Source organism: Chamaea fasciata, unplaced genomic scaffold (genome assembly GCF_029207755.1).
Source record: "Chamaea fasciata isolate MVZ Bird 193981 ecotype frontalis unplaced genomic scaffold, bChaFas1.0.hap1 SCAF_703, whole genome shotgun sequence".
In the NCBI taxonomy this organism is placed as follows: domain Eukaryota; kingdom Metazoa; phylum Chordata; class Aves; order Passeriformes; family Sylviidae; genus Chamaea; species Chamaea fasciata.
The window spans coordinates 29,464-54,147 of NW_027094788.1; the positions used below are offsets into that span (position 1 = coordinate 29,464).

General features: G+C 48.6%; 2 protein-coding genes across 5 annotated transcripts in view; one reads left to right on the forward strand and one right to left on the reverse strand.

Moving 5' to 3' along the window:
* The window catches only part of ADCY3 (adenylate cyclase 3), a 41,056-nt gene extending 27,712 nt beyond the window's left edge, over positions 1 to 13,344 (forward strand). For 3 of the 4 annotated variants that reach the window (XM_066209161.1, XM_066209162.1, XM_066209164.1), the window contains 4 exons: positions 715 to 980; positions 1,054 to 1,135; positions 2,340 to 2,498; positions 6,131 to 6,344. In XM_066209161.1, the coding sequence (XP_066065258.1) occupies positions 715 to 980; positions 1,054 to 1,135; positions 2,340 to 2,498; positions 6,131 to 6,223 (600 nt within the window). In that variant the 3' untranslated portion in view covers positions 6,224 to 6,344. Of the gene's footprint in view, positions 1 to 714; positions 981 to 1,053; positions 1,136 to 2,339; positions 2,499 to 6,130; positions 6,470 to 7,128; positions 7,243 to 9,223; positions 9,351 to 9,445; positions 9,571 to 12,121 lie in introns of those variants that run through there. The other variant, XM_066209165.1, reaches the window with a different exon arrangement.
* A 1,262-nt stretch (positions 13,345 to 14,606) lies between these two features.
* POMC (proopiomelanocortin) lies at positions 14,607 to 20,308 on the reverse strand. Its single transcript, XM_066209166.1, has 3 exons — positions 20,262 to 20,308; positions 17,396 to 17,535; positions 14,607 to 15,435 (listed from the first exon to the last, which is right to left on the reverse strand). The coding sequence occupies exons 2-3, from the start codon at positions 17,513 to 17,515 to the stop codon at positions 14,905 to 14,907; spliced, it is 651 nt and encodes a 216-aa protein (XP_066065263.1). The 5' UTR covers positions 17,516 to 17,535; positions 20,262 to 20,308; the 3' UTR covers positions 14,607 to 14,904.
* Positions 20,309 to 24,684: the final 4,376 nt, after the last annotated feature.

A 24,684-nucleotide genomic window follows, 5' to 3' on the forward strand; every position in this document is an offset into this window, starting at 1 on the left:
GCCACTGTGTCCCCATGTCCCCAACCTGGCTCCCATGGGGACCAGGGGGTGGTGACCAATGGGACATTGCGGCCACCGTGGGGTGGTGGCTTTGGGGAGAAGCTCAGATATCGCAGCTGCGTTCCCATGGTGGCCATTGTGTCCCCATGGCCCCAGCTCGGCTCCCATGGGGACCATGGGGTGGTGGCCAACGGGACATCGGGGCCACCGTGGGGCGGTGGCTTTGAGGAGCAGCCCAGATATTGCGGCTCCATCACCCCATGGTGGCCACTGTGTCCCCATGTCCCCAACCTGGCTCCCATGGGGACCTCGGGGTGGTGACCAATGGGACATCGGGGCCACCGTGGGGTGGTGGCCTTGGGGAGAAGCTCAGATATCGCAGCTGCATTCCCATGGTGGCCACTGTGTCCCCATTTCCTGAGCTCAGCTCCCATGGGGACCAGGGGGTGGTGGCCAATGGGACATCGGGGCCACCGTGGGGCGGTGGCTTTGAGGAGCAGCCCAGACATCGCGGCTCCATCATCATGGTGGCCACTGTGTCCCCATGGCCCCAACCTGGCTACCATGGGGACCTCGGGGTGGTGACCAATGGGACATTGCGGCCACCGTGGGGCGGTGGCTTTGAGGAGCAGCCCAGACGTCGCGGCTCCATCACCCCACGGTGGCTGTGGTGACCGCCGTGTCCCCATGCTGACCCCACCCTCGCGTCCCCAGCTCGGCTGCCGCCGCCACCGCTGGCCGGCCACCAACGTCACCTCGGGGCCACCGCGGGGTGGTGGCAGCGGCTGCGCGGACCACCCCAAGTACTACAGCTACATCGCCCTGCTGGCCCTGGTGGCCACCGTCATGCTGGTCCAGGTCAGCCACATGGTCAAGCTGACCCTCATGGCGCTCATCACCGCCGCCACCGCCGCCCTCAACTTCTCCGCCTGGGAGCCCATCTTCGACCACTACGACCGGCGCCGCGGCCAGCACGGCTCGTAAGGACGGGGACGGGGACGGGGACGGGGACAAGGGACGGGGAATTCCATCCCGAGGATCCCTCTGCGGCAGGTCCGTGCTGGTGCCCTCCAAGTATTCCATGACCGCCATGATCTTCGTGGTGATGCTCAGCTTCTACTACTTCTCCCGGCACGTGAGTGGATGGGACGGGGTGGGATCTCCTTCCTTCCCTCCCTTTTCCTGCTTCTTCCTCCGTTTTTTCTGGCTTTTTCCTCCTTTTTCCTTCCTTTTCCTGCCCTTTCTTCCCTTCTTCCTCTCCTTTCCTCCCCTTTTCTTCTTTTTCCTCCCCTTTCCTTCCTTTTCCTCCCCTTCCCTTTTCTTCCCTCCCTTTTCCTGCCCTTTCTTCCCTTTTCCTCTTTTTTCATCTCGTTTCCTTCCCTTTTCCTCCTTTTTCCTCGCTTCCTCCCCTTTTCCTCCTTTCCCCCCTCGTATCCTTCCCCTTTTCATCCCTCTCCTCCTTTTTCCTCCCCCTCCTTTCCATTTTCCTCCTCTTTCCTTGCCCTTCCCTGCCCTTTCCTCCCTTTTCTTCCCCTTTCCTCCATTTTCTCATCTTCCCTAAATCCCAAATTCCCTAAATCCCTAAATCCCTTCTTCCCAAATTCGCTTCCCTGATTCCTTGGAAGCTCCAAGACACCGGCATTTATCCCAGGCCCATCCACAGCACCTACGGCTTTTCCAAGGAGACCCTCCCCCCGAAGGGTTTTCCAGCCCTCACCAATTTGGGAACATGCCCATCCCATCCCGATACCCATCCCAATACCCATCCCATCCCATCCCATCCCCATCCCATCCCATCCCATCCCATCCCCATCCCAATCCCATCCCAATCCCAATCCTGCTCCATCCCATCCCGTCCCATCCCATCCCATCCCATCCCATCCCAATCCTGCTCCATCCCATCCCAATCCTAATCTTGCTCCATCCCAATCCCAATCCCACTATCCCATTATCCCACTATCCCATTATCCCACTATCCCACTATCCCATTATCCCATTATCCCATTATCCCACTATCCCATTTTCCCATTTTCCCACTATCCCATTATCCCATTATCCCATCATCCCACAATCCCACTATCCCATCCAATCCCATCCCATGGATCCCATCAACCCACTGTCCCGCTATCCCATCTCATCATCCCATTATCCCGTCATCCCACAATCCCATTATCCCGTCATCCCACAATCCCACTGTCCCATCCCAATCCCAACATCTCCACCACATTCCCATTCCCATGCTCGGCACCGCCCTCGCCCCAAACCCTCCTCCTGGCCTTCCCCCACCATCCCACCACTGTCCGGGGCATTCCCGAATTCCCGAATTCCCGAATTCCCAGGTGGAGAAGCTGGCCCGGACCCTTTTCCTGTGGAAGGTGGACGTCCACGAGCAGAAGGAGCGCGTCTCCGAGATGCGCCGCTGGAACGAGGCCCTGGTGGCCAACATGCTGCCCGAGCACGTGGCCCGCCACTTCCTGGGATCCAAAAAGCGGGATGAGGTCGGTATTCCCGAATTTTTCCCCGGGGGAGGTTCCCTCGGGATGGATCCCCAGTGTCCTTGATCCCAGAATCCCCAGAATTGGGGTGCTCCAACCTTTCCTTGGACGCTCCCAGGGATTCTCTGGGAATTCCAGCCCAGGATTCCACCCCGAGCTCCCCTTTCCCAGCGGGAATTCCATTCCCGGCCCTCCGGCCCTTTATCCCAAATCCCAGCTCTCCTTTCCCTCTGGAAGCAGCTCCGAGGATTCCCGGGATCCTTCCCTGATCCAGCTGCACATTCCCAGCTCTCCCGGCCTGGGGTTGGATCCAGCCCCATCCCGACTCCTCTCCAAGAAGGAATTTTGGGAATTCTTGGGGAATTGGGGACTCCAGGCAGGGTCTCCCTTCCCTTTTCCATCCCCGAATTCCATAAAAACCCCTCGGGCTGGATCCTGAGTGTCCTTGATCCCAGAATCCCGGAATGGTTTGGGATGGGATCCACGGACCTTCAATCCCATCCCGTCCTGATCCCAGGGTGCTCCAGCTCTTCCCTGGCCACTCCCAGGGATCCAGCGCAGCTGGGAAAACCTTGGAAAACTCCCTTTGGATGGGAATTCCCAAGTTCCCCGTGAGCTCCGGGGCTCTGGAGCGATCTGAAATGTAGGGAAGGAATTTCCCCCTGGGGTTTTCCATGGGGGGATTTAAATTAAATTTAATTAATTAAGTTTAGATTAAATTATTGTGTGCTTTATATATTTTAATTTTAATATATTTTACATGCCCTATACATTAATTTTAATATAAGGGAAAATTTACATATTCATATGTTAACTTGATAGATTTATAAATTTACAAATAAACTTTTAGACGTAATGATTTAAAATTATTTTATATTTAAAAAATTATTTTGCAATTAATATATTTTTAATTAAATTTAATTTAAGGCGGTTTAATCCCCAACAACCAACAGTTTTACAACCAATAACCAAAAACCAGTAACCAACAACCAATAACCAACAACCGGTAACCAATAACCAATAACCAATAACCAACAACCAATACCCAATAGCCAACAACCAATACCTAACAACCAATAACCAACAACCAACAACCAATACCCAATAACCAAGAACCTGCAACCAATTAGCAATAACCAATACCCAATAATTATTAACAAATACCCAATAACCAACAACCAATAACCAACAACCAATAACCAACAACCAATACCCAATAACCAATAACCAACAACCAATAACCAACAACCAATACCCAATAACCAATAACCAACGGCTGATAACCAATAACCAACAACCAATAACCAACAACCAATACCCAATAACCAATAACCAACAACCAATAACCAACAACCAATACCCAATAACCAATAACCAACGGCTGATAACCAATAACCAACAACCAATAACCAACAACCAATAACGAACAACCAACAACCAATACCCAATAACCAATAATCAACAACCAATAACCAACAACCGGTAACCAATACCCAATAACCAACAACCAATACCCAACAACCAACAACCAATACCCAATAACCAATAACCAACAACCAACAACCAATACCCAATAACCAATAATCAACAACCAATAACCAACAACCGGTAACCAATACCCAATAACCAACAACCAATACCCAACAACCAACAACCAACAACCAATACCCAATAACCAATAACCAACAACCAACAACCAATACCCAATAACCAATAACCAACAACCAACAACCAACAACCAATACCCAATAACCAATAACCAACGGCTGATAACCAATACCCAATAACCAATACCCAACAACCAAGAACCTGCAACCAATTAGCAATAACCAATACCCAACAATTATTAACCAATACCCAACAACAAATACCCAATAACCAACAACCAATAACCAGCAACCAATAACCAACAATCGGTAACCAATACCCAATAACCAATACCCAACAACCAAGAACCTACAACCAATTAGCAATAGTCAATACCCAACAATTATTAACCAATACCCAACAACAAATACCCAATAACCAACAACCGGTAACCAACAACCAATAACCAACAACCGGTAACCAACAACCAATACCCAGCAACCCATAACCAAAAATTAATAACCAACAACCAATACCCAACAAGCCATAACCAATAATTAATAACCAACAACCAATAACCAACAACTGATAACCAATAGCTAATAATAACAACTAATAACCAACAACCAGTAACTAATAACCAACAACCAAGAACCAATACCCACAAACCAACAACCAATAGCCAACAGGCAAAAGCCAATAACCAATAACCAACAACGAACAAGCCACACCCAATACCCAATAACCGATACTCAATAATGAACAACCAATAACCAACAACCAAAATCCAATATCCAACACCCAACAACCGATAACCAACACCCAATAACCAATACCCAATATCCAATACCCTGCAGCCAACATCCAATACCCAATAACCAATACCCAACAACCAATAACCAATAGCTAATAATAACAACTAATAACCAACAACCAATAACTAATAACCAACAACCAAGAACCAATAACCAATACCCACTAACCAACAACCAATAACCAACAGGCACCAACCAATAACCAATAACCAACAACCAATAACCAATACCCGGTACCCAACAACCGATAACCAATACCCAATACCCAACAACCAATACCCAATAACCAATAATCAACAACCAATACCCAACAACCGATAACCAACAACCAATAACTAATACACAATATCCAATACCCTGTAGCCAACATCCAATACCGAATAACTAATACCCAACAACCCATAACCAATAATTAATAACCAACAACCAATAACCAATAGCTAATAATAACAACTAATAACCAACAACCAATAACTTATAACCAACAACCAATAACCAATAACCAATACCCAATAACCAACAACCAATAGCCAACAGGCACCAACCAATAACCAATACCCAACAACCAACAAGCCACACCCAATACCCAATAACCAATACTCAATAATGAACAACCAATAACCAACAACCAAAATCCAATACCCACCAACCGATAAAAACAACCAATACTCAATACCCAATACCCGACAACCAATACCCAATAACCAATAATCAACAGCCAATCCCCAACAAGCAACAACCAATACCCAATACCCAACAACCAATACCCAAAACCCAATATCCAATAACCAACAACCAATAACCAAAACCCAATATCCAATAATCAACAACCAATAACCAACAACCAATAACCAAAACCCAATATCCAATAATCAACAACCAATAACCAACAACCGATACCCAACCACCAATAACCAATAACCAATACCCAGTACCCAACAACCGATGCCCAGCAACCGATAACCAACAACCAATAACCAATACCCAATATCCAATACCCAATAACCAATACCCAGCACCCAATAACCAATAATCAATAACCGATAATCAATAGTCAATGCTCCCTCCCTGCCCAACTTCGCCGACCAATACCCAACAACCAATAACCAATAACCAATAACCAACACCCAACACCCAATAATCAATAATCGATGATCGATAATCAATAACCGATAATCAATGATCAATAATCAATAACCGATAATCAATAATCAATGCTCCCGCCGTCCCCAGGAGCTGTACAGCCAGTCGTACGAGGAGATCGGGGTGATGTTCGCCTCCCTGCCCAACTTCGCCGACCAACACCCAACACCCAATAACCAATAACCAATAATCAATAACCGATAATCAATAATCAATAACCAATAATGAATAATCAATAACCGATAATCAATAATCAATAATCAATGCTCCCGCCGTCCCCAGGAGCTGTACAGCCAGTCGTACGAGGAGATCGGGGTGATGTTCGCCTCCCTGCCCAACTTCGCCGACTTCTACACCGAGGAGAGCATCAACAACGGCGGCATCGAGTGCCTGCGCTTCCTCAACGAGATCATCTCCGACTTCGACGCGGTGAGCACCTGGAATTCCCGAATTCCCGGATTCCCGGATTCCCGGCCGGAGCGGGGAGTGGCCGGGTGGGAGTCACGGGGAATATCCAGTTGGGAATCACGGGAATATGCGGGTGGGATGGGGAACATCCAGGTGTGGATCACGGGGAATATCCAGGTGGGAATCTCAGGGGATAAACATCCCGGTGGGATCACATCGGGAATCGTGGCGAACATCCAGATGGGATCAGACTGGGACTTGTGGGGAACGTCCAATCAGGAACCACAGGGAATAAATATCCGGGTGGGATCACATCGGGAATCCCAGGGAATATCCAGGTGGGATCACAGCAGGAGGAAGCAGGAATATCCAGGTGGGATCAGACTGGGAATAATTGGGAATATCCAGTCAGGAATCACAGGGAGTATCCAGGCGGGATCACACCGGGAATCGTGGGGAATATCCGATCAGGAATCGCGGGGAATAAATATCTCCGTGGGATCAGACCGGGAATCATGGCAATAGCCGGGTGGGGTGGGGAACATCCAGGAGAGATCACATGGGGAATTGTGGGGAGGAGTATCCAGGTGGGATCGGACTGGGAATTACTGGGAACATCCAGGTGGGATCCCCGGGATCCCCGCGGCCGTTCCCATCCCGGGGTCTGTGTCCGTGCCCAGCTCCTGGATGAGCCGCAGTTCCGCTGCATCACCAAGATCAAGACCATCGGCAGCACCTACATGGCCGCCTCCGGGGTGACGCCCGACGCCGGCGCCAACGGGTTCGGGGCCAAGGTCAGCCCGGGATCCGGCCCCGGGACACCCCTGGGGATTTGGGATCCGTCACCTCTTCGTTGTCCCCATCCCTGTGGAACATCGCCGCGTCACATCTCCGTGTCCCTTCTCCGTGTCCCATCTCCATCTCCCATCTCCATGTCCCACCTCCATCTCCATCATCGCCCACCTCCATGTCCCACCTCCATCTCCATCTCCCATCTCCATCTCCATCTCCATCTCCCATCTCCATGTCCTACCTCCATCTCCATCATCTCCCATCTCCATGTCCCACCTCCATCTCTATCTCCATCTCCCATCTCCCACCTCCATCTCCGTCTCCATCTCCATCTCCCGTCTCCACGTCCCACCTCCATCTCCATGTCCCATCTCCGTGTCCCATCTCCAAATCCCATCTCCATGTCGGTGTCCCATCTCCGTGTCCCATCTCCGTGTCCCATCCCTGTGTCTCATCTCCATCTCCCATCTCCATGTCCCACCCCCATGTTCCATCCCCATGTCCCAGGTCTGTCCCATCTCCATGTTCATTTCCCATCTCCATCTCCCATCTCCATCTCTATGTCCCATCCCTGTGTCCCACCTCCATGTCCCAGCTCCGTGTCCCATCCCAGTGTCCCATCTCCATCTCTCATCCCCATCTCCTATCCCTATGTCCCATCTCCATGTCCCATCCGTCCCATCTCCATGTCCCACCTCTGTGTCCCATCCTTGTGTCCCATCTCTGTGTCCCATCTCCATATCCCATCTCCTATCCCCGTGTTGCATCCCTGTGTCCCATCCCCATGGCCCATCTCCATCTCCATGTCCCATCTCCATCTCCATGTCCCACCTCCATCTCCATCTCCATCTCCATCTCCATGTCCCATCTCCATATCCCATCTCCATCTTCTATGTCCCATCCTGGTGTCCCACCTCCATGTCCCATCTCCATCTCCATGTGCCATCTCCATCTCCCATCTCCATCTCCCATCTCCATGTCCCACCCACATGTTCCATCCTCGTGTCCCATCTCCATCTCTGTGTCCCATCTCCTTGTCCCATCTCCATGTCCCATTCCCATGCCCCATCTCAGTGTCCCATCCTGATGTCCCATCTCCATGCCCCATCTCCATCTCCCATCTCCGTCTCCCATCTCCATGTCCCACCCACATGTTCCATCCTCGTGTCCCATCTCCATGTCTCATCTCTGTGTCTCATCTCCATCTCCAATCCCCGTGTCCCATCTCCATCTCCATGTCCCATCTCCATGTCCCGTCTCCATGTCCCACCCCCATCTCCCATCTCCATGTCCTATCCCCGTGTTCCATCCTGATGTCCCATCTCCATCTCCCATCTCCTTCTCCATGTCTCATCTCCCCTCCCCATCTCCCCTCCCCCTGTTCCCTCTCCTCCACATTCCCGCTGTGTTCCCGGGCTCTCTGGGAATCCCATTCCCATTCCCATTCCCGTTCCCATTCCCGTTCCCATTCCCATTCCCGTTCCCATTCCCGTTCCCATTCCCGTTCCCATTCCCATTCCCATTCCCATTCCCGTTCCCATTCCCATTCCCATTCCCGTTCCCATTCCCCATTCCGCATTCCCATTCCCATCCCCATTCCCCGTTCCCATTCCCATTCCCATTCCCGTTCCCATTCCCATTCCCATTCCCATTCCCATTCCTGTTCCCATTCCCGTTCCCATTCCCATTCCCATTCCCGTTCCCATTCCCATTCCCGTTCCCACTCCCATCCCCATTCCCATCCCCATCCCCATCCCCATTCCCGTTCCCGTTCCCATTCCCATCCCCATTCCCATTCCCATCCCCATTCCCGTCCCCGTCCCCGTCCCGGTTCCCATTCCCGTTCCCATTCCCCATTCCCATTCCCATTCCCATTCCCGTTCCCGTTCCCATCCCCATCCCCATTCCCATCCCCATCCCCATCCCCATCCCCATCCCCGTCCCCGTCCCCGTTCCCGTTCCCATTCCCATCCCCGTTCCCAGGCGGATGCGCGCTCGGAGCGGGAGCGCTGGCAGCACCTGGCCGACCTGGCCGACTTCGCTCTGGCCATGAAGGTGACGCTGATGAACATCAACTACCAGTCCTTCAACAACTTCATGCTGCGCATAGGCAAGTCCCCCGGGGGGAGGAGGGGAGGGAAATCATCCCGGCAATCCCGGCAATCCCGGGAATCCCGGGAATCCCGGCGGCGTCTTCCCGGGCAGGGATGAACAAGGGGGCGGTGCTGGCCGGCGTCATCGGGGCGCGGAAGCCGCACTACGACATCTGGGGCAACACGGTCAACGTGGCCAGCAGGATGGAGTCCACCGGCGTCATGGGCAACATCCAGGTGGGAATGCTCCTCGGGAATCCTCGGGAATGTCCCACCAGGAGGCGTTTGGGAACGTCCGCGTGGGGTCGCGGCGGGAATTATCGGGGATGTCCAACTGGGAGTCATAGGAGAACTTTGGGAATATCCGGGTGGGATCACAGCAGGAATTATCGGGGATATCCGGGTGGGATGGGGAACATCCAGGCGGGACCACACCGGGAATAATGGGGAATATCCGAGTGGAAGTCTCAGGGAGTAAATATCCAGGTGGCATCGTACCAGGAATAATTGGGAATATCCGACCGGGAGTCATGGGGAATCTTGGGAATATCCAGTGGGATCCCACTGGGAATCTTGGGAATATCCAGTGGGATCCCACCGGGAATCTTGGGAATATTCGACCGGGAGTCATGGGGAATCTTGGGAATATCCAGTGGGATCCCACTGGGAATCTTGGGAATATCCAGTGGGATCCCACCGGGAATCTTGGGAATATTCGACCGGGAGTCATGGGGAATCTTGGGAATATCCAGTGGGATCCCACTGGGAATCTTGGGAATGTCCAGTGGGATCACACCGGGAATCTTGGGAATATTCGACCGGGAGTCATGGGGAATCTTGGGAATATCCAGTGGGATCCCACTGGGAATCTTGGGAATGTCCAGTGGGATCCCACCGGGAATCTTGGGAATATCCAGGTGGGATCACACCAGAAATAATTGGGAATATCTGACTGGGAGTCATGGGGAATCTTGGGAATATCCAGTGGGATCCCACTGGGAATCTTGGGAACATCCAGTGGGATCCCACCGGGAATCTTGGGAATATCCAGGTGGGATCACACCAGGAATAATTGGGAATATCTGACCGGGAGTCATGGGGAATCTTGGGAATATCCAGTGGGATCCCACTGGGAATCTTGGGAATATCCAGTGGGATCCCACCGGGAATCTTGGGAATATCCAGTGGGATCCCACTGGGAATCTTGGGAATGTCCAGTGGGATCACACCGGGAATCTTGGGAATATCCAGGTGGGATCACACCAGAAATAATTGGGAATATCTGACTGGGAGTCATGGGGAATCTTGGGAATATCCAGTGGGATCCCACCGGGAATCTTGGGAATATCCAGGTGGGATCACACCAGGAATAATCGGGAATATCTGACCGGGAGTCATGGGGAATCTTGGGAATATCCAGTGGGATCCCACCGGGAATCTTGGGAATGTCCAGTGGGATCCCACTGGGAATCTTGGGAATATCCAGTGGGATCCCACTGGGAATCTTGGGAATGTCCAGTGGGATCACACCGGGAATCTTGGGAATATCCAGGTGGGATCACACCAGAAATAATTGGGAATATCTGACTGGGAGTCATGGGGAATCTTGGGAATATCCAGTGGGATCCCACCGGGAATCTTGGGAATATCCAGGTGGGATCACACCAGGAATAATCGGGAATATCTGACCGGGAGTCATGGGGAATCTTGGGAATATCCAGTGGGATCCCACCGGGAATCTTGGGAATGTCCAGTGGGATCCCACCGGGAATCTTGGGAATATCCAGGTGGGATCACACCGGAAATAATTGGGAATATCTGACTGGGAGTCATGGGGAATCTTGGGAATATCCAGTGGGATCCCACTGGGAATCTTGGGAATGTCCAGTGAGATCCCACCGGGAATCTTGGGAATATCCAGGTGGGATCACACCGGAAATAATTGGGAATATTCGACCGGGAGTCATGGGGAATCTTGGGAATATCCAGTGGGATCCCACTGGGAATCTTGGGAATATCCAGGTGGGATCACACCAGGAATAATTGGGAATATCTGACTGGGAGTCATGGGGAATCTTGGGAATATCCAGGTGGGATCACACCGGAAATAATTGGGAATATTCGACCGGGAGTCATGGGGAATCTTGGGAATATCCAGTGGGATCCCACTGGGAATCTTGGGAATATCCAGGTGGGATCACACCAGGAATAATTGGGAATATCTGACTGGGAGTCATGGGGAATCTTGGGAATATCCAGGTGGGATCACACCGGAAATAATTGGGAATATCCGACTGGGAGTCATGGGGAATCTTGGGAATATCCAGTGGGATCACACCGGGAATCTTGGGAATATCCAGGTGGGATCACACCAGGGCTTCACTTGGGGACCTCAGGACTCCAGGAAGTGTCTCCTTTCCTTTTTTCTTCCCTTTTTCCATCCCCGAATTCCATAGAAACCCCTCGGGCAGGATCCTGAGTGTCCCTGATCCCAGAATCCCGCAATGGTTTGGGATGGGATCCACGGACCTTCAATCCCATCCCAGGGACACTTCCCACGATCCCGGGGTGCTCCAAATCCACCCTTGGCCACTCCCTGGGAATTCTCCGGGAATCCCAGCCCAGCCGGGAATTCCTCCTCCGCTCCCCAAGGAAACTTTTCCCCCCTTCCTAAAGAATTTTCCTCAATCCCACCTTTTTTTTTTTTCTTTCCCCCGCATCCCATTTTTTTCCTGGGATGAGGAACATTCCCGAATTCCCGTTTTTTTTTTTTCCCCCCCTTGGGCAGGTGGTGGAGGAGACGCAGCAGATCCTGAAGGAATACGGGTTCCGCTTCGTCCGCCGCGGCGCCGTCTACGTCAAGGGCAAGGGGGAACTCCTGACGTTCTTCCTCAAGGGCCGGGAAAAACCGGGATCGCTCCTCGGATCTTCCGTGCCCTTGCCCCACCAGGTGCTGGAGAATTCCTGAGGATCCCTCGGGAATTTCCGCCAGGATCCCCGAAAACCGAGACCCTTCCCGGAGGTTTTTTTGGATTTTTTTGGGATTTTCTTCCGCTGGAAAAAAAGAGGGAAAGGCGGATTTGTTTCCCCCCCCCCTCCCTCCGGGAATTTTCCCGCCGGAGCGATTCCAGGAGATCCAAACTCAGGGATGGTTGGGAAGACTCCGCCGTCGCTTTTTCCGGGCTTTGTCGGGAATTCCTCCCGGGAATTCCTCAGGGACTGGGAGGAGCTCGGATGCGGCCGGGATTTGGGGGAAGGACGGGAGTTGTGTGGAATTCCAGATCCATAAATTCCATCGGAGAAACGACGGGATTTCTGTTTGTGCCCCGCGGACGGGATCGGGCTCGGGGTCAGGAACGGGCTTGGGACCGGGATTGGGAATGGGATTAGGAATGGGAGCGGGATCAGGAGGGGGATTGGGATGGGGATCAGGATAAGAATTGGGATCAGGCTCGGGATTGGGATCAGGATCAGAATCGGGATTGGAATCGTGATCAGGATCGGGATCGGGATCGGGATCAGGATTGGGATTGGGATTGGGATCAGGATTGGGTTTGGGAAAGGGTTCGGGCTTGGAATGGGATCGAGTTTGGGAATGGGATTGGGATCGGGTTTGGCGTCAGAGTCAGGATCAGAATTAGGATTAGAATCAGGATCGGGATGGAAATGGGGATCGGGATCAGGATTGGGTTTGGGAACAGGAATGGGATTGGCACTGGGAAGGGGATCAGGATCAGGATTGGGATCGGGATCAGAATTGGGATTGGAATTGGGATCAGGATCGGGGTTGGAATCAAGATAGGGATCAGAATCAGGATTGGGGATCGAGATTGGGATTGGGGTCAGGATCTGGATTGGGATCAGAACCAGGATTGGAATCGGGATTGGGATCAGGATCGGAATCAGGATCAGGATTGGGATTCCGATCAGGATTGGGATCAGGACTGGGTCCGGGATCGGGATCGGAATTGGGATTGGCATGTGGATGGGAATGGGGATCGGGATTGGGGTCAGGATCAGAATCGGGATGGGGATGGGGATGGGGATCGGGATCAGGATTGGGATCAGAACCAGGATTGGAATCGGGATCAGAATCGGAATCGGGATCGGGATCAGGATCGGGATTGGGATCAGGATGGGGATCGGGATTTGGATTGGCAGCACCGGGAATGGCGCCCACGGAACTTCCGGGAATTGCGTCCCCGGATTTGGGATCGGCTCCAAGAGAACCAGCGAATATTCCGAAGCCTCATTCCCGATTTCCAGCCTGGTTTGTTTTCCTGGGATAACGGGAGGGGCTCCGGAGCTTTTCCAAGGGAATGTTGGATTTGGAGGGATCCTGGAAATCCCATTCCATGGGCGGGGGGCGCATTCCAACCTTTCCTTGGACATTCCCAGGGATTCTCCGGGAATTCCAGCCTGGCTGGGAATTCCTTCCCTAATTCCTCCCATATTTGACGGGGTTTTTGGGGAATTTTTTGGGAATTTTGGGGCGGTTTTTTTGGGATTTGACGTTTTCTTTGGGATTTGGGGTTTTGGCGGGGGAGGGGCGTTTGGAGGGTTTTTTGGGATTTGAGGGTCTTTTTTTGGGATTTGATGTTTTTTGGGATTTGATTTTTTTTTTGGATCACCGGGATACTCTGGGATATCCCGGAATTCCTTCCCAAATTCCTCCCCTTTTCCCAGGGAATTCCCTCCATTCCCAGGCTGGGATTGGATCCAGCCCCATCCCGACTTCTCTCCGCAAAGGAATTTTGGGATCCAGGGAATTCCCTGGGAATTCAGGACTCCAGGCAGGGTCTCCCTTCCCTTTTCCATCCCCAAATTCCATAAAAAACCCCTCGGGCTGGATCCTGAGTGTCCTGGATCCCAGAATCCCGGAATGGTTTGGGATGGGATCCACGGACCTTCAATCCCATCCCATTCCAACCCCACAATCCTGGAATTTCCCAACCTTTCCTTGGCCACTCCCTGGGAATTCTCTGGGAATTCCAGCCCAGCCGGGAATTCCTTCCCAAAAAATCCCCCCAAATCTCCCTTTTCCCCACGGGAATTCCCTTCCCCGTGCCCTGTCCCCGCCCTCTTTTCCCTATGGAAAACTTCCTGTTTTCCTCCCAGAATTCCCAACCTGGGAATTCCGCCTCATTCCCTCAATCCCAAAGATTCACTTCCCCAACCTTTGGATTCATCCGCGATTCCCAAACACTCTCATCCATCTTTTTTTCTTTTTTTGGTTTTTTTTTGGGATTTCTTCGGGAATTTCCCATCCCTTCCTTTACAACATTTTCCAGAATTCCCAAGTCCCGGATCCATCCCCCTTCCAAGAACTCTGGGAATTCCTCCCTCATTCCCACCCAGAATCCCGGGATTTTTGGGGTTTTTTTTTTAGATTTTTTTATTAGGAAGGATTAAGCTCTAAGGGGACACTACAGGGGGGGCGTAAATCCCGTGGGATTTTTCCCGTTTTTTCCCGTTTTTTTTTTTTTTCCGGGCGGTTTTTTTTTTTTTTTCCCATTTTTTTTTCCCCCCCAGTTTTTCCCGATTGTTTTTTTTTTTCCCAGTTTTTCCCCGTCACTGCCCATCCTTGGCAAAGCTTTTCCCGATGGCGTTCTTGAAGAGCGTCACCAGCGGCGTCCGGATCCTCTCCGAGCTCATGAAACCTCCGTAACGTTTCTCCTTCCCGGAATTCCACGGGAATTCCGGGAATTCTTCCTCCTCTTCCGAGGGTTCTTCCCTGCGGAATTCCAGCTGGGAATTCTCGGCCGACTCCTCCTCGGCTCCGTTGGGATAAACCTTGACCGGCCTCCTCTTGCGGCCTACGGGTTTCCCCCAGCGGAAATGCTCCATGGAGTACGAGCGCTTCCCGGTTTTCCCCTCTTCCGGGAAAAACGGGGGAAAAGCGGGAATTCCGGGATCCTTCCCGGGGTTCTCATCGCGTTTTATCGTCGAGGGCTCGGTGCCGTTTTTGCGGCCGAACTGGTTCCATCGGAAGTGGCTCATGACGTAGCGGCGGAGGCTCTCGGAGAGCGGCTGGAATTGCCCGTTCCCGGGAAAAACCGGAGATTCCAGGGAGAGGCGAGGCCGGCACGAGCCGGGGCAGGCCTGGGAGGAAGAGGAGGAGGAATTCCCGAAATTCTTTAGGGATCGAATCCTCCCTCCCCCCCCAAAAAAAAAATCCCCCAATCCCTCCAAAACAAACTTGGAGGGGTTTGGGGATTTTCATGGAATTTTGTTGGGGATCGAATCCGAAAGAATATCCAAAGAAACGGGGGGATTCGGGAATGGGGATTTGGCCGGAGATTTTTGGGGGGGGAGGGGATTGAATCCAAAAAAAAAAAAAAAATTCCAAAAAATTGGGAGGGATTTGGGAATGGGGATTTGGCCGGAGATTCTTTGGGATCGAATCCCCCTCCCCCCCAAAAAAATTCCAAAAAATTGGGAGGGATTTGGGAATTTTCTCTGATTTTGTTTCGGGATCGAATCAAAAAAAAAAAAAATCCCCCCAAAAATTCAGGGATTTTTTTTTTTTTCCTGGACATCCTTTGGGATCAAATCCCAAAGATCCCAAAAATTCAGGGATTTGGGAATGGGGATTTTTTTCCCCAGATTTTTTTGGGGATCAAATCCAAAAAAATCCCCCCCCCAAAAATGGGGGGATTTGGGGATGGGAATTTTCCCGGGGATTTTCTGGGATCAAAACCCAAAACTCGATCCCAAAATTCAGGGATTTGGGGATGGGGATTTTCCTGGAGGAAAATCTAGGATCGAATCCCGAAGATCCCCCCAAAAATTGGAGGGATTTGGGAATTTTCTCGGATTTTTTTTTGGGGGGGGGGAGGGGGATTGAATCCCCCCCAAAAAAATATCAAAAAAATTGATCCCAAAAATTCAGGGATTTGGGAATGGGATTTTTGGGGTTTTTTTCCTGGAAATCCTTTGGGATCAAATCCCAAAGATCCCAAAACTCCCGGGGTTTGGGAATGATCCCAAAGGATTTCCAGGAAAAACCCCAAAAATCCCATTCCCAAATTGGATTTTGGGGGATTTTTTAGGATTTCGGGGGGGATTTTTTAGATTTTTTTAGATTTTTGGGGGAGTTTTTTGGGTTATTGTTTTGAGGTTTTTTTAATATTTGGGTTTTTTTTTAATTTATTTTTTGGGTTTTGATCCCATTCCCAAATCCTTCGATTTTTTGGGATTTTGGGGATTTTTTAGGATTTTGGGGGGGATTTTTTAGATTTTTTTTAGATTTTTGGGGGATTTTTTTGGTTATTGTTTTGGGGTTTTTAAAAATATTTTTTTAAATTTATTTATTTTTTGGGTTTTGATCCCATTCCCAAATCCTTCGATCTTTTAGGGCTTTTTGGGGATTTTTTAGGATTTTGGGGGGGATTTTTTAGATTTTTTTTAGATTTTTTGGGGGTTTTTTTGGGGTTGTTGTTTTAGTTTGTTTCTTTTTTTTTTTTTAATTTTTTGGGTTTTGATCCCATTCCCAAATCCTTCGATTTTTTGGGATTTTGGGGGATTTTTTAGGATTTCGGGGGGGATTTTTTAGATTTTTTTTGGTTTTTTGTTTTTTTTGGGGGGGTTGTTGTTTTGGTTTGTTTCTTTTAATATTTTTAAAATTTATTTATTTATTGGATTTTGATCCCATCCCCAAATCCTCCGATTTTTTGGGATTTTGGGGGATTTTTTAGGATTTGGGGGGGATTTTTTAGATTTTTTTTAGATTTTTTGGGGGTTTTTTTGGGGTTGTTCTTTTGGTTTGTTTCTTTTAATATTTTTTAAATTTATTTATTTATTGGGTTTTGATCCCATTCCCAAATCCTTCGATTTTTTGGGATTTTGGGGGATCTTTTAGGATTTGGGGGGGATTTTTTAGATTTTTTTTAGATTTTTTGGGTTTTTTTGGGGGTTGTTGTTTTAGTTTGTTTCTTTTTTTTTTTTTTTTAATTTTTTGGGTTTTGATCCCATTCCCAAATCCTCCGATTTTTGGGGATTTTTGGCGGGATCCTCCCATCCCTTTCCCCCGTTCCAACCCCCCATTCTCCCGAGGATTTACCAGAATTCCGGCCTCGCCGCCCAGCTCCCGGCACTGGGAATTCTCCCAGCACGGACCCGAAGCTCCCACGGAATTCCAGAGGATCAGGAGCAGCAGCGCGGGCGCAATTCCCCAGCCCATCCCGGGAAAAAAAACGGGAACTGTGGGAAAAATCCCCCCCAAAAATAAAAAAAAATTGCTTGTTAATGTCGGGAAATTTGGGAATTTCTTTAGGATTCCCTTCATTTTCCCGTGCCTCAGTTTCCCCTCCGGAAAAATCCCGGCAATTCTCTGGGATTGGGATCGTTTTCCATGGAAAAATCCCGGCAATTCTCTGGGATTGGGATCGTTTTCCATGGAAAAATCCCGGCAATTCTCTGGGATTGGGATCGTTTTCCATGGAAAAAATCCTTATTTTTTTTTTTTTTTTCCTCGAGTCTGGGAATTTTCAGGATGGAATTTTCCCTTTTTTTTTTTCCTTTGGAGTTTCTCTTCCCATTCCCGTGCCTCAGTTTCCCCTCTGGAAAAATCCCTCCCGGTTTTTGGGGATTGGAGACATTTTATCTGTAAAAATCCCTTTTTTTCCCCCCCCAAATCTGGGAATGTTCAGGAGGGAATTTTTCCCCAAAATTTTGGAGGGGAGAAGAGGCAGATCCAGGAATTCCTTTCATTTTTCCCGTGCCTCAGTTTCCCTCTGGAACAATCCCTCTGGTTTTTTTTGGGATTGGGATCTTTCTCCATGGAAACAACCGGGGGAAATTCCCCAAATCTCGACTTCAGGAAGGAATTTTCCAAGGGGAAACCGAGGCACTGGAATTCCTGGATCCGCCGCTTTTCCACTCCAAGAGTTGTGAAATTTTTCCATCGGGAGCGTTCCCAGATTCGGGGGGAAAAAATGGAATTTTAACGGGAAAACGATCCCGATCCCGGAAAACTGCCGGGATTTTTCCAGAGGGAAACCGAGGCACGGGAAAGGGAATTCCTGGATCGTCCTGCTTCCCAGGCTAAAATTTGGGGGGAAAAAAAATTCCCACCTGAAAATTCCCAATTTGGGGATAAAAAAAGGGATTTTTAACGGGAAAACGATCCCGATCCCGGAAAACTGCCGGGATTTTTTTCCAGAGGGAAACTGAGGCACGGGATTTTTCCTTGATTTGGGAATGCTCAGGATGGAATTCTTTTTTCCTTTATTTATTTTTTTTTTTTAGGAATCCTCTTCCCTTTCCCGTGCCTCAGTTTCCCTCTGGAATATCCCGCCCGTTTCCCGGGATTGGCATGGTTTTCCCGTTAAAAATCCCATTTTTCTGCCCCCAAAACTTGGGAATGTTCAGGAGGGAATTTTTCCCCAATTTTTTTTTCTTAGGGTCTCTCTTCCCTTTCCCGTGCCTCAGTTTCCCTTTGGAAAATTCTTTCCTGAATTCCCGATTTGGGGATTTTCCCCCTGTTTTTTTTACGGGAAAAACCGATCCCGATCCCGGAAAACGGGAGGGATTTTTTTTCCAGAGGGAAACTGAGGCACGGGAAAGGGAACGGGAATTCCGGGATCCGTTTCTTCTTCTGCTCCAAAATTTGGGGAAAAAATTCCCTCCTGAACATTCCCAGATTTTGGGGGGAAAAAAAAGAAAAAAAAAGGGGATTTTTACATGGAAACTGATCTCAATCCTGGGAAATGAGAAGGATATTCCCGAGGGAAACTGAGGCACGGGAAAGGGAACGGGAATTCCGGGATCCGCCTCTGCCCCAGCTCAAAGGAAAAGGGAAAAAATTCCACCTGAAAAGTCCCAAATTTGGTGAAATCCCGTGCCTCAGTTTCCCTCTGGGAAAATCAGTTTTTCAGGATTGGGATCCTTTTCCATGTAAAAAAAAATCCCTTTTTTTTTTCCCCCCAAATCTGGGAATTTTCAGGATGGAATTTTCCCCAAATTTCGGAGGGGAAAAGAGGCGGATCCGGGAATTCCCGTTCCCGTGCCTCAGTTTCCCTCTGGAAAAATCCCGGCAATTTTTCGGGATTGGGATCGTTTCCCCGTTAAAAACGGGGGAAATTCCCCAAATCTGGGAGTTTTCAGGTGGGAATTTTTCTCCAAAGTTTGGAGCAGGAAAAGAGGCGGATCCGAGAATTCCTTTCATTTTTCCCGTGCCTCAGTTTCCCTCTGGAAAATCCCATTTTCTGGGATTGGGATCGTTTTCCCGTTAAAAATCCCTTTTTTTTTTTTTTTTCCAAAATTTGGGAATTTTCAGGAGGGAATTTTTCCCGGTTTTTTGTTGTTGTTGTTGTTGTTGTTTTGAGGTTTTTTTTAGGGATCCCTTTCCCGTGCCTCAGTTTCTCTCTGGAAAAATCCCATTTATCCCCGCATTGGGGGTCGGGGGAGTCTTTTCCCACAAAATTCCCTCTAAAATTCCCGTTTTTCCAAAGGCTGGGGGGAGAAATCCTGGGAAAAAAAAAACCTGGGACGGGGAATTTTAATTTTTTTTTTTCCAGGTGGATCCTGAATGAAACAAAATCCCCTTGGGGGGAAAAAAAAAAATGGGAAAACCTCCCCCCCCAAGAAACCGGGAAAAAAAGGGAGCAGAAAAATCAGGATTTAAACGGGGATAAACATCAAATCCCAGGATAAATTCCCAAGGGATTAACCCCCAAAATTCCAAGGAATTCAGAGAAAGAAAAAAAAAAAAAAAGTGGAGAGGGAGGGAAAAATCCCTGGGAATGAGGAGGAGGCAAAATCAAATAAATTTCATTCCCTCGGGGGAAAACAAATTTAATTTTCTTGGGGAAAAATCTAAAAAATCCCAATTTTTTTTTTCCCCCCTCCACCCCGCAGGGAAAAAAAAAAAATCTGGAGAAATTAATTTGGGATTTTTTTTTTTTTTTTTTTTTTTTGGGATTTACCTGGGAATGGGATCCCGGCTGCTCCTTCCCGGTTTTTCGTTTTTTCCCGGAGCGTTTCCAGGGAGTTTCTGGCGGCGCTCGGGCGCTTCCCGAGGTTTTTATTTATCTCCGGAGGGAAAAAGGAGGGGCCCGAGGGGGGGGAAAAAAAAAGAAAAAAGAAAAAAAAAATCGGGATCGATCCCGGTGGGAACAAAAGGAGCGGGATTAACAGAGCCGGGAAAGTTTTCCGGGATGGATTTTTTGGGGAGCTGAGAAAGGTTTGGAAAGAACAAAAAATCTTCTCAGAGGGGTTTTGGGGGGGTGGGGTTGGAGGGGTTTGGGGGGCGAAGGGGTTTTTAGGGGGATTTTGGGATGTTTTTAACCGAAATCCATCCCAGATTGATCCCGAATTTATCCCCAGTTCATTCCCGGACAATCCCAATCCATCGCAAGGCCATCCTAAATCCATCTCAAGTTTAGCCCAAATCCCGGCTTCATCCCAAACCCCAAATCCATCCCGAAAACCATCCCCAGCTCCTGAATTCATCCCAGATTTCCCCGTTTTCCCCAAATCCCAAACCCCAACCCCCAAATCCATCCCGAAAACCATCCCCAGCTCCTGAATTGGTCCCAAATTTCCCCCCATTTTCCCCAATTCCCAAACCCCAAATCCCAAACCCCAAATCCATCCCAAAATCCATCCCCAGCTCCTGAATTCGTCCCAGATTTTCCCTTTTTCCCCAAATCCCAAACCCCAACCCCCAAATCCATCCCAAAATCCATCCCCAGCTCCTGAATTCATCCCAGATTTCCCCGTTTTCCCCAAATCCCAAATCCCAACCCCCAAATCCATCCCGAAAACCATCCCCAGCTCCCGAATTCGTCCCAAATTCCCCCCCCCCGTTTTTTTCCCAATTCCCAAAAACCATCCCCATCCTGCAAATTCTTCCCAAATTCATCCCAAATCCTTTCCAAACCCCTGAGCCAAAATCCTAATTTATGGATCTTAAATCCAGAATCTCAGATCCCAAACCCCAAACCCCAAACCCCAAATCCCAAAAACCCAAAAACCCAAAATCCCCCAAATCCCAAATCCCAAAAACCCAAAATCCCAAAATCCCAAATCCCCCAAATCCCAAATCCCAAATCAACCCCAAATCCCAAATTCCCAAATCCCCCAAATCCCAAATCCCCAAATCCCAAACCCCAAACCCCAAACCCCAAATCCCAAATCCCAAACCCCAAAATCCCAAATCCCAAACCCCAAAATCCCAAATCCCCAAATCCCAAAAACCCCAAACCCCAAATCCCAAATCCCAGAAACCCAAAATCCCAAATTCCCCAAACCCCCAAATCCCAAAACCCAAAATCCCAAATCCCCCAAATCCCAAATCCCCAAACCCCAAACGCCAAATCCCAAATCCCAAATCCCAAAAACCCCAACCCCCAAATCCCAAAAACCCAAAATCCCAAAATCCCAAATCCCAAATCCCAAAAACCCAAAATCCCAAAATCCCAAATCCCAAATCCTAAAAACCCAAAATCCCCCAAATCCCAAATCCCGAAATCCCCAAATCCCCAAATCCCAAATCCCCAAACCCCAAAAACCCAAAATCCCAAATCCCAAAACCCAAAAACCCAAAATCCCCCAAATCCCAAACCCCAAATCCCAAATCCCAAACCCCAAATCCCCAAATCCCCAAATCCCAAAAACCCAAAACCCAAAATCCCAAATCCCCCAAATCCCCCAAATCCCAAATCCCCAAACCCCAAACGCCAAACCCCAAATCCCAGAAACCCAAAATCCCAAATTCCCCAAACTCCAAATCCCAAAACCCAAAATCCCAAATCCCCCAAATCCCAAATCCCCAAACCCCAAACGCCAAATCCCAAATCCCAAATCCCAAAAACCCCAAACCCCAAATCCCAAAAACCCAAAATCCCAAAATCCCAAATCCCCCAAATCCCAAATCAACCCCAAGCCCCAAACCCCAAAAACCCAAAATCCCAAATCCCGAATCCCAAAACCCCAAAATCCCCCAAACCCCAAACCCCTCCCCTCTCCCTCCCCTTTTCCCTCCGTCCATTCCCGGCGATTTTTCCGTTCCCGGAGTTATTTTTGGGAATTTTACGGCTCCTCCCGGAGCGATGATTCCCAATCCAAACCCTCGTCCGTCTTCCTCCCGACTTTCATTGGGATTTTATTGGCATTTATTGGGATTTATTGGATTTTATTGGAATTTTATTAGGATTTATTGGATTTTATTGGGATTTTATTGGGATTTACTGGATTTTATTGGATTTTATTGGGATTTATTGGGATTTTATTGGGATTTATTGGATTTTATTGGGATTTTATCGGGATCACGGGAAATCCTGTTCGGGAGGGAAAGGGATGAGGTTCCTCCTGATGGAAATTCCCAAAATTTTTCCATCCCGGCTTTTTCCTGGAATTTTTTTTCCCCTTTTGATGGTGCCTTGGGCAGCTCTTTTTTTGATCCCCAAAAATGGTGGAATTCTGGGAATTTTGGGGTTTTTTTAAGGTTGGGAATTGTGGGTTTAGGGGTGGGGAAAGATCTGTGGGGTTTGTGAAACCGGAGGGTTAAATTCCCCCCAGAATTCCCCCCAAAAATTCCCGAAACAATTCCCAAAATTCCCATGGATCCGGGTCTCCCAAGGGTGAAATCCACAGGGACTGGGAATTCTGCTGGGAATGGGGGAAAATGGGAAAACGCAAGAAAAAAATGGGGGAGGGGAAAGGGGAAAAAACCTCAGGAAAAACGGGGGGAAATGGGAAAAAATGAGAAAAAATTGGAAAAATGGGGAAAATGAGGAAAAAACTGGAAAATCAGGAGAAAATGGGGGGAGGGGGAAGAAAAAAATGGGGGAAAAACAGGAGAAAATGGGAAAAAAGAAGAAGAAATGGGAAAAAAGGAAGAAAAAATGGGGGGAAATGGGAAAAGAGGGGGGGAACGGGGGAAAAACTGGGAGAATGGGAAAGACCGCAGAAAACTAGGGAAAAGCAGAAAAAATCGGGAAAAAATCCCAGGAAAACCGGGAGAAAATGGGGGAAAAAGAAAAACAAGAAAAAATGGGGAAAACCCAGGAAAAACAAGAAAAAATGGGGAAAACCCAGGAAAAACAGGAGAAAATGGGGAAAAAAATGAGAAAAAAATGAAAAAAAAAAAAAAACAAGAAAAAATTGGAAAAAATGGGAAAAAGCGGGAGAAAACGGGGGGGAAAACTGGAAAAATGGGGGGAAACCACGGAAAACCAGGGGAAATCAGGAAAAACTGGGAAAAACAGGAGTAAATTGGGAAAGAAACAGGAAAGGACGGCAAAAACCAGAAAAAAATTGAAGGAGAACAGGGAAAAATGTGGGGAAATGGGAGAAAAGGGGGAAAACACGGGAAAAAGGGAAGACAAAAGGAAAACCTGGGGGAAAACGGGGGGAAAGGGGGAAAACCGGTGAAAAATGGGGAAAAATATGGGGGAAAAGGGGAAAAGAGGGGAAAAAAAAAACGGAAAAAAGGGGGGGAAAACAGAAAAAATGGGAAAAAGTGGAGAAAACGGGGGGGGGAGAGGGAAAAATGGGGAAAACAGTAAAAAAAAAGGGAAAAACATGGGGAAAAAGCTAAAAAATGGGGAAAAAACCCAGGGAAAAGGGGGGAAAAACTGGGTAAACCTGGGAAAAATGGGGAGAAATGGAGAAAATGGGAGAAAACAGAGGAAACGAGGGAGGAAATGGGGGGAAGTGGGTCAAAACGGGAAGAAAATGGGTAAAGGAAAGGAAAAATGGGAAGAAATAGAGAAAATCGGGGAAAAAACAGGAAAAATGGGGGGAAATGAGGAAAATTGGGGGGAAATGGGCAAAAAAAAAGAAAAAAATAGGAAAAAAACAGGAAAAATGGGAGAAGTGGGGACAAAAGGGAAAAAACTGGGGAAAAGCAGGAAAGAATGGGGGGGAAAGCAGGAAAAAAGGGAAAAAAACAGGAAAAAAGGGGGAAAAACAGGGAAAAAGGGGGAAAGCAGGAAAAAAGGGGGAAAACAGGAAAAAAGGGAAAAAACAGGGGAAAGGGGGAAAACGGGGAAATGGCAAAAACCGGGGAAAAATAAAACAGGGAAAAATAAAACAGGGAAAAATAAAACAGGGAAAAAACAGGGGAAAAGGGAAAAAAAAAACAGGAAAAAAGGGGAAAAACAGGGAAATGGGAAAAAACGGGGAAAAATAAAACAGGGAAAAAACAGGGGAAAAGGGAAAAAGCAGGAAAAAAGGAAAAAACAGGGAAATGGGAAAAAACAGGGGAAAATAAAACGGGTAAAACAGGAAAAATGGGACAAAACAGTGGGAAAAAAGTGGGGGGGGAAAGGGAAAAAAACAGGGAAAAAAGGGAGAAAATGGGGAAAATGGGGGGAAAACGGGAAAAAAATGGGGAAAACCAGG